The sequence below is a fragment of the Engystomops pustulosus genome, chromosome 3 (assembly GCF_040894005.1).
Source record: "Engystomops pustulosus chromosome 3, aEngPut4.maternal, whole genome shotgun sequence".
NCBI classification, from domain to species: Eukaryota; Metazoa; Chordata; class Amphibia; order Anura; family Leptodactylidae; genus Engystomops; species Engystomops pustulosus.
This window is the reverse complement of record NC_092413.1, coordinates 234100933-234116751: the sequence shown is the minus strand read 5'-3', so window position 1 is coordinate 234116751 and position 15819 is coordinate 234100933. Positions and strand designations below refer to the sequence as shown.

The window sequence follows — 15819 nt, the reverse complement described above, 5'->3', positions numbered from 1 at the left end:
ACCATCACCATAGACAGGGGGCATCCTCTACACCTAGAGGAGAGGAGGTTCTACCATCACCATAGACAGGGGGCATCCTCTACACCTAGAGGAGAGGAGGTTCTACCATCACCATAGACAGGGGGGCATCCTCTACACCTAGAGGAGAGGAGGATCTGCCATCACCATAGACAGGGGACATCCTCTACACCTAGAGGAGAGGAGGTTCTATCATCACCATAGACAGGGGGGCATCCTCTACACCTAGAGGAGGGGATGTTCTGCCATCACCATAGACAGGGGACATCCTCTACACCTAGAGGAGAGGAGGTTCTATCATCACCATAGACAGGGGGGCATCCTCTACACCTAGAGGAGGGGATGTTCTACCATCACCATAGACAGAGGGAATCCTCTACACCTAGAGGAGAGGAGGTTCTACCATCACCATAGACAGGGGACATCCTCTACACCTAGAGGAGAGGAGGTTCTACCATCACCATAGACAGGGGACATCCTCTACACCTAGAGGAGAGGAGGTTCTACCATCACCATAGACAGGGGACATCCTCTACACCTAGAGGAGAGGAGGTTCTACCATCACCATAGACAGGGGACATCCTCTACACCTAGAGGAGAGGAGGTTCTACCATCACCATAGACAGGGGACATCCTCTACACCTAGAGGAGAGGAGGTTCTACCATCACCATAGACAGGAGGCATCCTCTACACCTAGAGGAGGGGAGGTTCTACCATCACCATAGACAGGGGGCATTCTCTACACCTAGAGGAGAGGAGGTTCTACCATCACCATAGACAGGAGGCATCCTCTACACCTAGAGGAGGGGAGGTTCTACCATCACCATAGACAGGGAGCATCCTTTACACCGAGAGGAGAGGAGGTTCTACCATCACCATAGACAGGGGACATCCTCTACACCTAGAGGAGAGGAGGTTCTACCATCACCATAGACAGGGGAAATCCTCTACACCTAGAGGAGAGGAGGTTCTACCATCACCATAGACAGGGGACATCCTCTACACCTAGAGGAGAGGAGGTTCTACCATCACCATAGACAGGGGACATCCTCTACACCTAGAGGAGAGGGGGTTCTACCATCACCATAGACAGGAGGCATCCTATACACCTAGAGGAGAGGAGGTTCTACCATCACCATAGACAGGGGGCATCCTCTACACCTAGAGGAGAGGAGGTTCTACCATCACCATAGACAGGAGGCATCCTCTACACCTAGAGGAGGGGAGGTTCTACCATCACCATAGACAGGGGGCATCCTCTACACCTAGAGGAGAGGAGGTTCTACCATCACCATAGACAGGGGCATCCTCTACACCTAGAGGAGAGGAGGTTCTACCATCACCATAGACAGGGGACATCCTCTACACCTAGAGGAGAGGAGTTTCTACCATCACCATAGACAGGAGGCATCCTCTACACCTAGAGGAGAGGAGATTCTACCATCACCATAGACAGGGGACATCCTCTACACCTAGTGGATAAGAGGTTCTACCATCACCATAGACAGGGGGCATCCTCTATACCTAGAGGAGAGGAGGTTCTACCATCACCATAGACAGGGGACATCCTCTACACCTAGAGGAGAGGAGGTTCTACCATCACCATAGACAGGGGGCATCCTTTACACCTAGAGGAGAGGAGGTTCTACCATCACCATAGACAGGGGGCATCCTTTACACCTAGAGGAGAGGAGGTTCTACCATCACCATAGACAGGAGACATCCACTACACCTAGAGGAGAGGAGGTTCTACCATCACCATAGACAGGGGGCATCCCCTACACCTAGAGGAGAGGAGGTACTACCATCACCATAGACAGGGGGCATCCTCTACACCTAGAGGAGAGGAGGTTCTACCATCACCATAGACAGGGGGAATCTTCTACACCTAGAGGAGAGGAGGTTCTATCACCACCATAGACAGGGGACATCCTCTACACCTAGAGGAGAGGAGGATCTACCATCACCATAGACAGGGGACATCCTCTACACCTAGAGGAGAGGAGGATCTACCATCACCATAGACAGGGGACATCCTCTACACCTAGAGGAGAGGAGGTTCTACCATCACCATAGACAGGGGGCATCCTCTACACCTAGAGGAGAGGAGGATCTACCATCACCATAGACAGGGGACATCCTCTACACCTAGAGGAGAGGAGGTTCTACCATCACCATAGACAGGGGGCATCCTCTACACCTAGAGGAGAGGAGGTTCTACCATCACCATAGACAGGTTTTCTTTGCTGTAAGAGCAGTGAGACTGTGGAACTCTCTGCCGGAGGAGGTTGTTATGGTGGATTCTATGTGCATGTTTAAGAGAGGCCTGGATGACTTTCTGAAGAGCAAAAACTTCACGGGTTATGGGGAAAAATTTATAAGTCTTCAAGTTTGGACTTGATGGAGTTTTCCCAGCCTTATATAGCATGATAAATATTACTCTATGAATATATACCTTGCCATCAAAGTCCAGGTAAGGACGGGTATACTCCTCAGTTTTTTTCCCCTGTATTCAATTTTATTAATTTTTCGAAAGTTTTAACAAACGGTGCTGTATGGGAGCGGCAACAAGACGAAAGACAAACACACATTCCCAATACGGGCCAGGTCAACCGAGATCGGACCAAATATTAAACACTTATCAAATACAGTAACGGAATCGGTGTACCCTCAGTAAGATATAACAGGTGATTAATCAAAAATATGTAAGAAAGCAGGATGGGGGGGGGGTGAAAAGGGTGAAGATAGGGAAGGGAAATCGGGTAGAATAAGGGAAAAAAAATTATAAAGAGGAGGGAGAGGAAGGAACAGGAAGGGTGCGTGTGTGTGTGTGTGGGGTAGCCCGCCACCTGGTGGCCCAGTCCACCCTGCTCAAGTCAGCTTTATCCCCTATGGCAGTGATGGCGAACCTATGGCACGGGTGCCAGAGGTGGCACTAGGAGCCCTCTCTGTGGGCACCCAGGCCATCTCCCACACAAAGTTCACCATTCAGGAATCAAGAAGCAAGGAGGAGTGGACAGAGCTGCATTATGATTGTAGAGCCTTCTTCGGACCCATGATTCACCCTGTTAAGGAGACCTTAGAGGGAAACTACAATAATAATCCAAATTTCTCCTTCTTTCGTTTGAGACCAGTGAGTTACTTTAGTTACTTTACATTGGCATTTGGCACTTTGTGAAAAATATGTGGCTTTTGGTTGAAGTTTCGGCACTCAGTTTCTAAAAGGTTTGCCATCACTGCCCTATGGGAAGGTGGAGATAATATGCTAACCTTCTCCATCTTACGTCACGTTCAGTCCGTGGGGAAGCTTTTGGTCCTGCTTTTGTTAGATTCTGAGAAGGCTAATGACAGGGTGGACTGGGGGTTCCTAGAAGGGGCCTTAAGTATTGGTTATACTATGCTACTACATATTAAAGCTTTATACCATGAGGCCTGGGCCAGAGTTAGAGGTAACAGTACACTCTCTCCACCCTTCATTATTAGGTACGAGACAAGGGCGCCCGTTGCCTGAATTGCTCTGTGCTCTAGGTGTTTGTGGGGTTCAGGCCAGCTCCCACCAGTCCAGCTTTTGGCGATGATGTGCTGCTATATATTACCAATCCCCTGGTCCCCTCGCCTGCTCTTCTGCCATCCTGGCTTCATCAGTAATTATTAAGTCAATGTTTCAGAGCGTGTTGCTATGGGAGTCGGCCCGGACCATGCGCTCTGGACTGACCTCTGATCCATGACCGGTCACTCACATCTATGCTTTGCATTATGCCCCTCTCTGAGTTCACTGACAAAGTACCTGAATTCTGGTGCACAAAACAAATCTCTTGGCTGGGGCATATTAATAGAGGACTGCCCTTCCGCGCCGGTTTTCCCTTATTATATTTTATACTCCCTTATGTCTATTACCTTCATCCATTTTCACCTTTTTGGCCTCACTTTTCTCTATATTCATATGGGCCTTCGCAGCCCCTAGGATCACGAAATCCATTCTGATCCGCAGGAAGGACAAGGGTGGAATAACGGTACCGGACTTTAGGGCGTACTTCATTGGATCCTAGATGCTTCCATAATGCCGATTCTAAGTTCTGTGTATCTGGAGGCGGCACTGCCACCACCGCACTTACTGCTCTTCCTTGCTCTCTACTGCTAGTTGTAAGACTTTGTTATTTCTCAGACAATGTCCAGTCAAAGGCCAAATCTCTCCTTATTCACTTCTGATGGCCCTCTTGTCCCCATTTCCCCCCTGGACTGAGTAGTAACTTCACTCGATATTGTGCTAGCGGATGGTGATAGTCCCACGAATCTCTAGCGGACCCATCAACAGCTATGCCCAAGGCCGCCTCTGCTTACATCGGGACCTCACCCCCTTAGAAGAGTTATGTGTCCCCACACCCTTACCCAAAGGTCGGGGGTGCTTGCCATTTATCATATAGCTTTTGCTCCTCCACTCCCATTTCATTTTCCAGGGTTGGGAGCATCATCTGGGTAAGACCTACCCAATTGCTGTCTGGCATCTCTCTTGAATTATGGATTCTCAATGTCCTGCAAAGCCCAATCATAATATTCCCTCCCAGAGGTACGCGGTTCCATCTAAGCTGCATCACATCTATGCATCAGTATCAGAGCGGTGCCGATACTCCCACCATGCTCCACGTCTGGTCGGAGTGTCCCCCAATAAGGGCTGTTTGGGACACGGTGCTTGAACTTGATAATGATGACACAGTAGCACCGCTGTCGCTTCTTCCATAGATATCCGGAAACCTTCTTGTGATGATTGTTATCCCCAGGCTAAGGAAAACCATCCTGGCCCCCTCCATGTCCAATTGGTTTGACGAGATCGCTCATATTCAAAGTATGGAGGATCTGACAGCTGGTCTTCATTACACGTCTCCCCCATGCCCCCCCCCCCCCAAGAGTTCCCGGAATACAGATACATCATTTACTTGATACATCAGCGTGTTAGGCACCGGATACCCTCTCTATCCTCTTCATCTCCCCTACCGTCATTTTCTTCTTTCCTCCTTTGGCTTCCTTTAGGTCTTTTCATCTTCCCGCTTTTGGTTTTCTCCCTTCTGCTCTCTTCTCCACTGACACTGGCAGTGTAGTCTCTCTTTCCACAGATGGAACGCTACTAAAACTACGGTGACCGGTAAGGGTCAACATTGGAAGAGGCGGTTGCGGAGGATGTCCTGTTCCGCTTTCTTTGTAGGGCTTTCCACAAAAGAGATGGAGAGGGATGAAGACGCTCCAATGGAACTTGAGGCACTTTGCAATGTAATTGACCAAAGCTTTCACTTGTTATGTACTTTCCTAAACCCATTGTGGTCAGAGCCAATGCCCTGTGAATCTCACCATTTTTCAGGCCTCTGGCCCTTATTAGCCCCATTTTACAACCATTTTTGGGTGTTATATTTGTATACTCATTGACATCAATGGGGTTCGCTTTCGGGTCAAAGTTCAGCCAGACCAAACCAAAGCAAATTATTGGGTCCCAAACCACATTTTGATTTGACAATCAGACAAACTTGTCCAACCCAAATTGTAACCAACTTGCTCGTCTGTAGTACTGACTACTTGGGTGTTGCATGCAGAAAGTAAAGCTTCTACATGGTACACCTAGTATAGCCCCCCCCCCCGACTTACATCTTCTAGGACCCCCCCCCCACACACACACACAGTAGCATCAAAGAGAATTCAAAATTCCTTTCAACTCTAGTAGTCCCATATCTAGTCCCTCAGATAAAATATGGTACAATGTGAATAAAACTTATACTGCAGAGCTCCTACATGACTGGTCAGTGTGCACGGGGGGCTATGACCGTCATAGGATGGTGCGAGGCTTCACCACATCCTGCAGTGCCATCCTGTGTCTGCAAGTCTCCTCTTACCGTGTGATGTGCGGGGCCGGGGGTCCTCCATCATGACGTCCTGGTACCGGTCCTTGTGTCCCTCTATATACTCCCGCTCCTCCATGGAGAAATACACAGCCACATCCTGACACCTTATAGGAACCTGACACACACAATGACACAGTCATCACCCAGAACCCTCCAGTGCCGTTACTGGATCATTTCCCAGCATTCCCAGCAGTGTCACCTCTCCAGACAGCAGCGCAGTCATCTTCATGGTCAGTTCTAGGATCCTCTGCTCATGGATCAGGGAGAGAGGGGGAGGCTCTGGGATGGGGCCCCGGCTCCTGCTCCCTCCTCCTCCTGGCTCTGTGATGGGGCCCCGGCTCCTGCTCCCTCCTCCTCCTGGCTTCTGGAGATGGCTGCTGAAGGCCACATAGTCTCCCAAAGCCTTCTTCACTAATGTATAGGCCTGTGAGTGGGGAAAAGACATAGGGGTTAAGATCATTCCACACATCTGGGTCTCTTCTGGACTCTGGTAATCTGGAGGCCATTACCTCTCCGCTCAGCAGGTAGATGATCTCCAGGGCGAGGCTGAATATTCTTCTGGTGATCTCGTCCTTGTCCATCCTTGGTGGTCACTCAGGAGAAGGAGCGTTCTGGAGGAGTAGATGAGGAAACTGGATGAGCCGGAGGATCTAGTACTGCAGGCGGCAGCATGGAGAGACTGTGGGCGCTAACCCATCCCGGAACCACATCGTCTGTCATACATGGGACCTCATGGCTTCTGAGATCCTCCATTAAAAACTTTGAACTGGCTAAATCTAGATACTGCAGTGTGAAATGGAAATCTTTCTGGATTCAAGGTCCTAGGAACAATCTTATTGGGAGAGAAAGCCTGCGCTCAGCGATCTCCATCAGCTCCATAGAGATTAACGGCGCAGAATGCTGAAGCGCGGCCATCTGCTCCATTAATCTGCCGGAGTGACGAGGGGTCTGATGGACCTCTGCGGGGTCTCAGCCCTGATCAGCAAGTTAACTTTGCTTTGTGGGAAAACATTTTATCTATTCAAATTTTTTAGATTTTTGTACAATTACAAGACGGCCGGCGACATCCCAGCAGTAACACATGTAATGAGATCTGCAATGGTCAGTGGGGGACATGTGGGGTGCAGGTTATGTATCAGGAAGGATCGCAACCAGTCCACTTGTAGTAACACAAATTAATCAGACGCTCACAGGCGAATAAATGGGAACCAGAGAGATTTATAAAGCGATATGGGGACTCACACAACATCTGGACCAGATGAGCTCAAATCTCTGGGGGCCCTTCCTGTTGACATATAGCGAGCGGTAGTGAGGAATAACACTGTTAATAAGTAGTATCCATCATTTAAGGTGGGGGGGATCCTGGTCCTGCCATGACATCATCACCACAGGGTGAACCTAAGAAAGATCTTATCCTAGTGGCCATTGATAATCTCATTCATAATGCCAAGGAGACACACAGAGGGGGACATTAAGCCTGGGAAACTCCAGGACTTCAGACCAGAGAACATGAATCTTAGGACAGGTCCAAACACAGTGTAAGAAGGATCCAACTTCAGCCTGACAGCGGAAACACGAATCATTGGGCATTGCTCCCATGTGGAATAGTTCGGCTAGGGTGAAATACACTCGGGGTAGAAATTTAGACTGTATTAGGAAGTCCCTGGCACTCACCACTCAGGGATGTCGCCTCTTCAAGGGCTTTATCTAATGGTCGGGTCCTTTGAGATACATCTAGGTGAGTGCTCATCAGAGTCTCCACTTTTGAGAATTTCACTGTCAGTCTGGAGAAACCAAACTGTCCCTAATGGCCACAATGCCGTAATTGTGTAATGGAAACCGGCAGTAATGGGTCCAGCATCTCACTAAAGCTAAGCAGTTCTGCATCTGTAGACAGGATCTGACAATGAACTTTATACCTGCTGCCCCCCACATCGTCCATCCCGAGAGGGAGAGGAGGTGAGAGAGCCAAGGATTGAGCCATAACAGAGTCCTAGACGAAAGAGGAGGAGAACTGTTCTCTCCTACCAGAATGTCCTGCGCCAGCGCACGGCTACCATACACATAGGAAGGGGAGTATCAGATCATCAAATTCGCAAGGGCTTCATAAGAACCCGTTATAGCCCCTGCCAGTGCAGTAGCGGCGTTGCCCCTGTCAGGATCTAATGTTTTTGCTAATATTTAAATATCAGAATTTAGAAGGGAGAGTCGGGGAGCAGAGGGTCCTTGCCTGGCTTAGGTAGGACTACAATAAGAGTCTCCCGCATGGAATCAGGGAGGGAACCACGTTCCAGCGCAGCGGAGTACAGGTTTAGGAGGGTCTCGCAGTTGTCCTTATACCACTCTTCCCTCCAACCAGCCAAGGCCAGGTGTCTTACCAGAGGGAAGGGATTGTATAGCAAGTTCTGCCTCCTCCGTCGAGATCGGGACAAAAAGCTCAGACAACTGTGCCGCTGTAAGCTCCCAGAGGGGAAGATTATACAGAAAACGGGTCATCTCAACGGAAGAGGTGGACAACCTGGAACTGTAGAGAAGAAAAGAATTTGCTGAAAACCTTGTTTATAGACTGGGATTCGGAGACCAGGGCTCCGCCGCCATCAAAGATGGAAGAAACAAGGCACAAGGTCGCTCAGCCCGTGAGAGATGTGCCAACAGTTTCCCGCTTCCATCTCCAAATTCGAATATGGATGCTTTCCTGACAAGTAAGCGCTCACTGGTGCCTTCTTTTACCACAGCTAGACGGCTCCTTTGTGCCTGCGCCCAAGCTCTTTTCCTACCCGGAGGAGTTCAGGGTAATCCTTCTCTGTGGTAACCAGTGTAGCTGTTAGCATTTAGTGACTTTCTATGCCCTGCTACATCTGAGATAAATGGGCCCCTGACCTGAAGACTTGTATGAGCCCCATAGCAGGGGAGGGTCAGAATAAGCTGAGTGCGCTGTGCGATTCCTTAACCGCTGGGGATAGGAGCCAAGCCACGTGCAGGCACCACGGGCGGGAGTCGCTAGGAGGGCCTACAAGGAGACGGAGGAGCATGGCAGAATGGTCCGAGGCGCCGCCCGGGCAGTATGAGGGGGTTTACTACGCCATATGTCAGTTAGGTCCATCCAGATCTAAGGAGGGATTGGGGATCACATTAAAATCTCCAATGCAGATGACCTGATCTGGAGGCATAGCTGACGGTTTACCGGATACCAGGTGCAGGGTAGCTGGATCTAAGGTGGGTGGGAGGGACATAAATTAAAGCTATTGTGAAAGCAAATCCCCACAGGGCACAATGCAGGACCATGTATCGGCCAAAATGGTTCAGCGGGGGGGGGGGGGGAGGAGAAAAGGAGCAGAGAGTAGGGGGGGGGACTAGGTCCATATGACATACAACAGGCCAGGTTATCCTGAAAAGAGGCAAATCAGCTTTAGAAACAGGAGCAATTCATTCAGGAGGTGGGGGCCTCCCAGCAGATGCCCGGTGCAGCACTGCGGTCAGTAGGATCCTCATAGCTTACAAGCTGTGGCGGGCTCTGGGAGCCATCAAAGAGAGGAGATGAGTTAGGGGCCCCCGAAGAAAACAGGGTTGTGTGCAAGAGAATTTCCCCCGTTTCTGAGCTGCCTCTGACTGTATTTGTGCCAGAAGAGCCTGGGAGGTGGAATATTCCTGAGCATCTAGGGGCTCCAGAGAATGGAACAGAAGCACTTGGTGTCGCTTTGGGCCGTTTAGCTGTCTTCCTCCTGTTACCTATAGTGATCGTCAGGGCAGAGGGGGGTTGGCAGTAAAACGAGCCAGGGGCCATGGTCACCAGTATTTTGCAGAGATGAGATCCGTAGCACACCTGGAGTGGTGCAGTGGCTGTCTTCAAACACAGTCCTGCCCCTGGAGGGCCCAGCAAAGAGAGGGGTTCACGGGGCTTATGGAGGATCAGTGGCAGGTGGGGTGCAGAGCATGGGAGCCCCTGGTGTAGAGTGGGCCAATGCAGCGTATAGTCCTACCTCCTCCTATATAGCGACCCGCAGTGGAGAGGGTTAAATCCACGCCCTGGAGCTGCAGGCAACAGTGGCCGAAGGAATGTGTCCTAGATGGCGCCTCCGGCGGCACACAACACAGAGCGGAGGAGGGCCGTGGAGCGCCTCAGCAGCAGTGAGTGGAGGCTTGGGCTGCAGGCCTCACCACGCGTTATAGACGGCGCACGCTGCAAAAGAGGGAAATGTCTGTAACGCGATCACAGCGCTCAGCGCGACACGTGACACAGTGATGCGTGTCAGCAGCACTCCGGAGCGAGAGCGCAGGCCCCGGGAGACCTGTGGACAGCAAGCCCGCAGCTGCCTGCGTTTGTGATCCCGACTTAAGAGCAAGGCCGGATGTGTGCAGTGTACTGTGTGCGCAGTGTGCGTGTTCTGTGTGCGTGTTCTGTGTGCGCAGTGTGCGTGTTCTGTGTGCGCAGTGTGCGTGTTCTGTCCTCTCTGTAGTGTCCGGCACTTGTCCCCCGGTCCCTGGTGGTGACTCCTCTCTGTAGTGTCCGGCACTTGTCCCCCGGTCCCTGGTGGTGACTCCTCTCTGTAGTGTCCGGCACTTGTCCCCCGGTCCCTGGTGGTGACTCCTCTCTGTAGTGTCCGGCACTTGTCCCCCGGTCCCTGGTGGTGACTCCTCTCTGTAGTGTCCGGCACTTGTCCCCCGGTCCCTGGTGGTGACTCCTCTCTGTAGTGTCCGGCACTTGTCCCCCGGTCCCTGGTGGTGACTCCTCTCTGTAGTGTCCGGCACTTGTCCCCCGGTCCCTGGTGGTGACTCCTCTCTGTAGTGTCCGGCACTTGTCCCCCGGTCCCTGGTGGTGACTCCTCTCTGTAGTGTCCGGCACTTGTCCCCCGGTCCCTGGTGGTGACTCCTCTCTTTAGTATCCGGCACTTGACCCCGGGCCCTGGTGGTGACTCCTCTCTGTAGTGTCCGGCACTTGTCCCTGCTCCCTGATGGTGACTCCTCTCTGTAGTGTCCGGCACTTGTCCCCGGGCCCTGGTGGTGACTCCTCTCTGTAGTGTTCGGCACTTGTCCCCGGTGGTGACTCCTCTCTGTAGTGTCCGGCACTTGTCCCCGGTGGTGACTCCTCTCTGTAGTGTCCGGCACTTGTCCCCGCTCCCTGGTGGAGACTCCTCTCTGTAGTGTTCGGCACTTGTCCCCGGGCTTTGGTGGTGACTCCTCTCTGTAGTGTCCGGCACTTGTCCCCGGTCCCCGGTGGTGACTCCTCTGTACTTTCCAGAACATGTCCCCAGTCCGGGTGGCGACTCCTCTCTGTAGTGTCTGGCACTTGTCCCCGGTGGCGACTCCCCTGTACTTTCCAGAACATGTCCCCAGTCCGGGTGGCGACTCCTCTCTGTAGTGTCTGGCACTTGTCCCCGGTGGCGACTCCTCTCTGTAGTGTCCGGCACTTGTCCCCGGTGGCGACTCCTCTCTGTAGTGTCCGGCACTTGTCCCCGGTGGTGACTCCTCTCTGTAGTGTCCGGCACTTGTCCCCGGTGGTGACTCCTCTCTGTAGTGTCCGGCACTTGTCCCCGGTGGTGACTCCTCTCTGTAGTGTCCGGCACTTGTCCCCGGTGGTGACTCCTCTCTGTAGTGTCCGGCACTTGTCCCCGGTGGTGACTCCTCTCTGTAGTGTCCGGCACTTGTCCCCGGTGGTGACTCCTCTCTGTAGTGTCCGGCACTTGTGCCTGGTGGTGACTCCTCTCTGTAGTGTCCGGCACTTGCCTGGTGGTGACTCCTCTCTGTAGTGTCCGGCATTTGTCCCCGCTCCCTGGTGGTGACTCCTCTCTGTAGTGTCCGGCTCTTGTCCCTCGCTCCCTGGTGGTGACTCCTCTCTGTAGTGTCCGGCACTTGTCGCCCCGGTCCTGGTGGTGACTCCTCTTTGTAGTGTCCGGCACTTGTCGCCCTGGTCCTGGTGGTGACTCCTCTCTGTAGTGTCCAGCACTTGTCCCCGGGCCCTGGTGGTGACTCCTCTCTGTAGTGTCCAGCACTTGTCCCCGGTGGTGACTCCTCTCTGTAGTGTCCGGCACTTGTCCCCGGGCCCTGGTGGTGACTCCTCTCTGTAGTGTCCGGCACTTGTCCCCAGTGGTGACTCCTCTCTGTAGTGTCCGGCACTTGTCCCCGGTGGTGACTCCTCTCTGTAGTGTCCGGCACTTGTCCCCGGTGGTGACTCCTCTCTGTAGTGTCCGGCACTTGTCCCCGGGCCCTGGTGGTGACTCCTCTCTGTAGTGTCCGGCACTTGTGCCTGGTGGTGACTCCTCTCTGTAGTGTCCGGCACTTGCCTGGTGGTGACTCCTCTCTGTAGTGTCCGGCATTTGTCCCCGCTCCCTGGTGGTGACTCCTCTCTGTAGTGTCCGGCACTTGTCGCCCCGGTCCTGGTGGTGACTCCTCTTTGTAGTGTCCGGCACTTGTCGCCCTGGTCCTGGTGGCGACTCCTCTCTGTAGTGTCCGGAACTTGCCTGGTGGTGACTCCTCTCTGTAGTGTCCGGCATTTGTCCCCGCTCCCTGGTGGTTACTCCTCTCTGTAGTGTCCGGCTCTTGTCCCTCGCTCCCTGGTGGTGACTCCTCTCTGTAGTGTCCGGCACTTGTCGCCCCGGTCCTGGTGGTGACTCCTCTTTGTAGTGTCCGGCACTTGTCGCCCTGGTCCTGGTGGTGACTCCTCTCTGTAGTGTCCAGCACTTGTCCCCCGGTCCCTGGTGGTGACTCCTCTCTGTAGTGTTCGGCTCTTGTCCCTCGCTCCCTGGTGGTGACTCCTCTCTGTAGTGTCCGGCACTTGTCGCCCCGGTCCTGGTGGTGACTCCTCTTTGTAGTGTCCGGCACTTGTCGCCCTGGTCCTGGTGGTGACTCCTCTCTGTAGTGTCCAGCACTTGTCCCCCGGTCCCTGGTGGTGACTCCTCTCTGTAGGGTCCAGCACTGTGTGTTGATTGTATAAGTGTTTCTGCGACCTCTGATCTGCACACTATATTTTCTCTAGGAAAAGGACAGGAACCTCTAACAGCTGAAGGCAACGTGACCCACATTTAGTTTTCTGTCTGACTTTGCACAATCTTTTCAGTGCAAAATTATAGTGTCCTGTATCTCTATGGCAGGTGGAGGATGGGAGTAGTAATCCTCGTCATAAAAAACATGAAATAATTTAGAGCCTTATGTCAGGGGAAACCCTGGGAAATGTAGAGAATGATGATATATTCTGCATGACATGGCTCCGCCTCTCCCCAAAACACCTGTACACAGGATTCCCCGGCCGCACACACCTATACAGAGGATTCCCCCGACCCCTCACACCTATACAGAGGATTCCTCCGACCCCTCACACCTATACAGAGGATTCCTCCGACCCCTCACATCTATACAGAGGATTCCCCCGACCTCACACACCTATACAGAGGATTCCCCCGACCCCTCACATCTATACAGAGGATTCCCCGACCCCCCCACATCTATACAGAGGATTCCTCCGACCCCTCACACCTATACAGAGGATTCCTCCGACCCCTCACATCTATACAGAGGATTCCCCCGACCTCACACACCTATACAGAGGATTCCCCCGACCTCACACACCTATACAGAGGATTCCTCCGACCCCTCACATCTATACAGAGGATTCCCCCGACCTCACACACCTATACAGAGGATTCCCCCGACCTCACACACCTATACAGAGGATTCCCCCGACCCCTCACACCTATACAGAGGATTCCCCGACCCCACACACCTATACAGAGGATTCCCCGACCTCACACATCTATACAGAGGATTCCCCGACCTCACACATCTATACAGAGGATTCCCCGACCCCACACATCTATACAGAGGATTCCCCGACCCCACACATCTATACAGAGGATTCCCCGACCTCACACATCTATACAGAGGATTCCCCTGACCCCACACATCTATACAGAGGATTCCCCCGACCCCACACATCTATACAGAGGATTCCCCCGACCCCACACATCTATACAGAGGATTCCCCCGACCCCACACATCTATACAGAGGATTCCCCGACCCCACACATCTATACAGAGGATTCCCCGACCCCACACATCTATACAGAGGATTCCCCGACCCCACACATCTATACAGAGGATTCCCCGACCCCACACATCTATACAGAGGATTCCTCCAACCTCACACACATCTATACAGAGGATTCCCCCGACCCCACACGTCTATACAGAGGATTCCCCCGACCCCACACATCTATACAGAGGATTCCCCCGACCTCACACATCTATACAGAGGATTCCCCGACCCCACACATCTATACAGAGGATTCCCCCGACCTCACACATCTATACAGAGGATTCCCCCGACCCCACACATCTATACAGAGGATTCCCCCGACCCCTCACACCTATACAGAGGATTCCCCCGACCCCTCACACCTATACAGAGGATTCCCCGACCTCACACATCTATACAGAGGATTCCCCCTCCTCTCCCCGGTGTATAATATCCTCCCCCTCCAGCCCCTCCCCGGTGTATAATATCCTCCCCCTCCAGCCCCTCCCCGGTGTATAATATCCTCCCCCTCCAGCCCCTCCCCGGTGTATAATATCCTCCCCGGTGTATAAAATCCTCCCCCTCCAGCCCCTCCCCGGTGTATAATATCCTCCCCCTCCAGCCCCTCCCCGGTGTATAATATCCTCCCCCGTGTATAATATCCTCCAGCCCCTCCCCGGTGTATAATATCCCCTCCCCCGGTGTCTTCTTACCTTATAGCGGGGTCACTGGGGGCAGGTGTGAGTGTGAGAGGCGCCGGCAGCCAGTGCTGTATATGTGTATATATATCCTCTGATAATGGCTGATAACAGAGAGACAACAGCCCCGATCACCCACCAGGACCTGCACTGCAACAGCTGAAGGACCTGTGATGATGTCACCACCATGTGACCAGTACAGGGGGCGGAGCTCAGCAGTGACAGGAGAGGCTGAAGGACCTGTGATGATGTCACCACCATGTGATCAGTACATGGGGGCGGAGCTCAGCAGTAAGAGGAGAGGCTGAAGGACCTGTGATGATGTCACCACCATGTGCCCAGTACATGAGGGGCGGAGCTCAGCAGTGAGAGGAGAGGCTGAAGGACCTGTGATGATGTCACCACCATGTGACCAGTACATGGGGGCGGAGCTCAGCAGTGAGAGGAGAGGCTGAAGGACCTGTGATGATGTCACCACCATGTGACCAGTACAGGGGCGAAGCTAAGCAGTGAGAGGAGAGGCTGCAGGACCTGTGATGATGTCACCACCATGTGACCAGTACAGGGGCGGAGCTCAGCAGTGAGAGGAGAGGCTGAAGGACCTGTGATGATGTCACCACCATGTGACCAGTACAGGGGGCGGAGCTCAGCAGTGAGAGGAGAGGCTGAAGGACCTGTGATGATGTCACCACCATGTGACCAGTACAGGGGGCGGAGCTCAGCAGTGAGAGGGGAGGCTGCAGGACCTGTGATGATGTCACCACCATGTGACCAGTACAAGGGGCGGAGCTCAGCAGTGACAGGAGAGGCTGAAGGACCTGTGATGATGTCACCACCATGTGACCAGGAGGGTGTTTTCTCGCTCTCCACCTTCTATAATCCATCACTTTCCCGGTCTCCGTTTCCTGCGCTGTGTGCGGATTATTTTGTGTGTCACTTTCCCGTGATGTTATTTATTATTCCGCGCCGTGTTCCGAGAAGCCGGAAAAAATTCCAAATGTGGAAAAATTGGAAATAAACCGTGTGTGCGTCTCATTTTTGTGGCTCGGTTTCTGTGACTTTCCCCTGCGCTGCACGTAACGCGTTCGCTTTATTCCGTGGTTCGCTGCGATCGCGGTGTCTCCGGATTTATCGGTTTTATTGTTTTAAAACATTTTCAAAAATTAAAACCTTGTGTACGAAAAAGAAAACGTGTTTCGCCATCTT

The 15819-nt window shown here is 52.7% G+C and overlaps 1 protein-coding gene across 2 annotated transcripts in view; it reads right to left on the bottom strand.

The window, feature by feature from the left end:
* LOC140122805 (uncharacterized) overlaps positions 1–14815 on the bottom strand; it is a 28123-nt gene extending 13308 nt beyond the window's left edge. For both annotated transcript variants that reach the window (XM_072144021.1, XM_072144020.1), the window contains exons 1-4: positions 14629–14815; positions 6417–6518; positions 6107–6331; positions 5899–6022 (exon numbers count right to left, since the gene is read on the bottom strand). In XM_072144021.1, coding sequence (XP_072000122.1) covers positions 5899–6022; positions 6107–6331; positions 6417–6488 — 421 coding nt within the window. In that variant the 5' untranslated portion in view covers positions 6489–6518; positions 14629–14815. The remainder of the gene's footprint in view (positions 1–5898; positions 6023–6106; positions 6332–6416; positions 6519–14628) is intronic.
* Positions 14816–15819: the final 1004 nt, after the last annotated feature.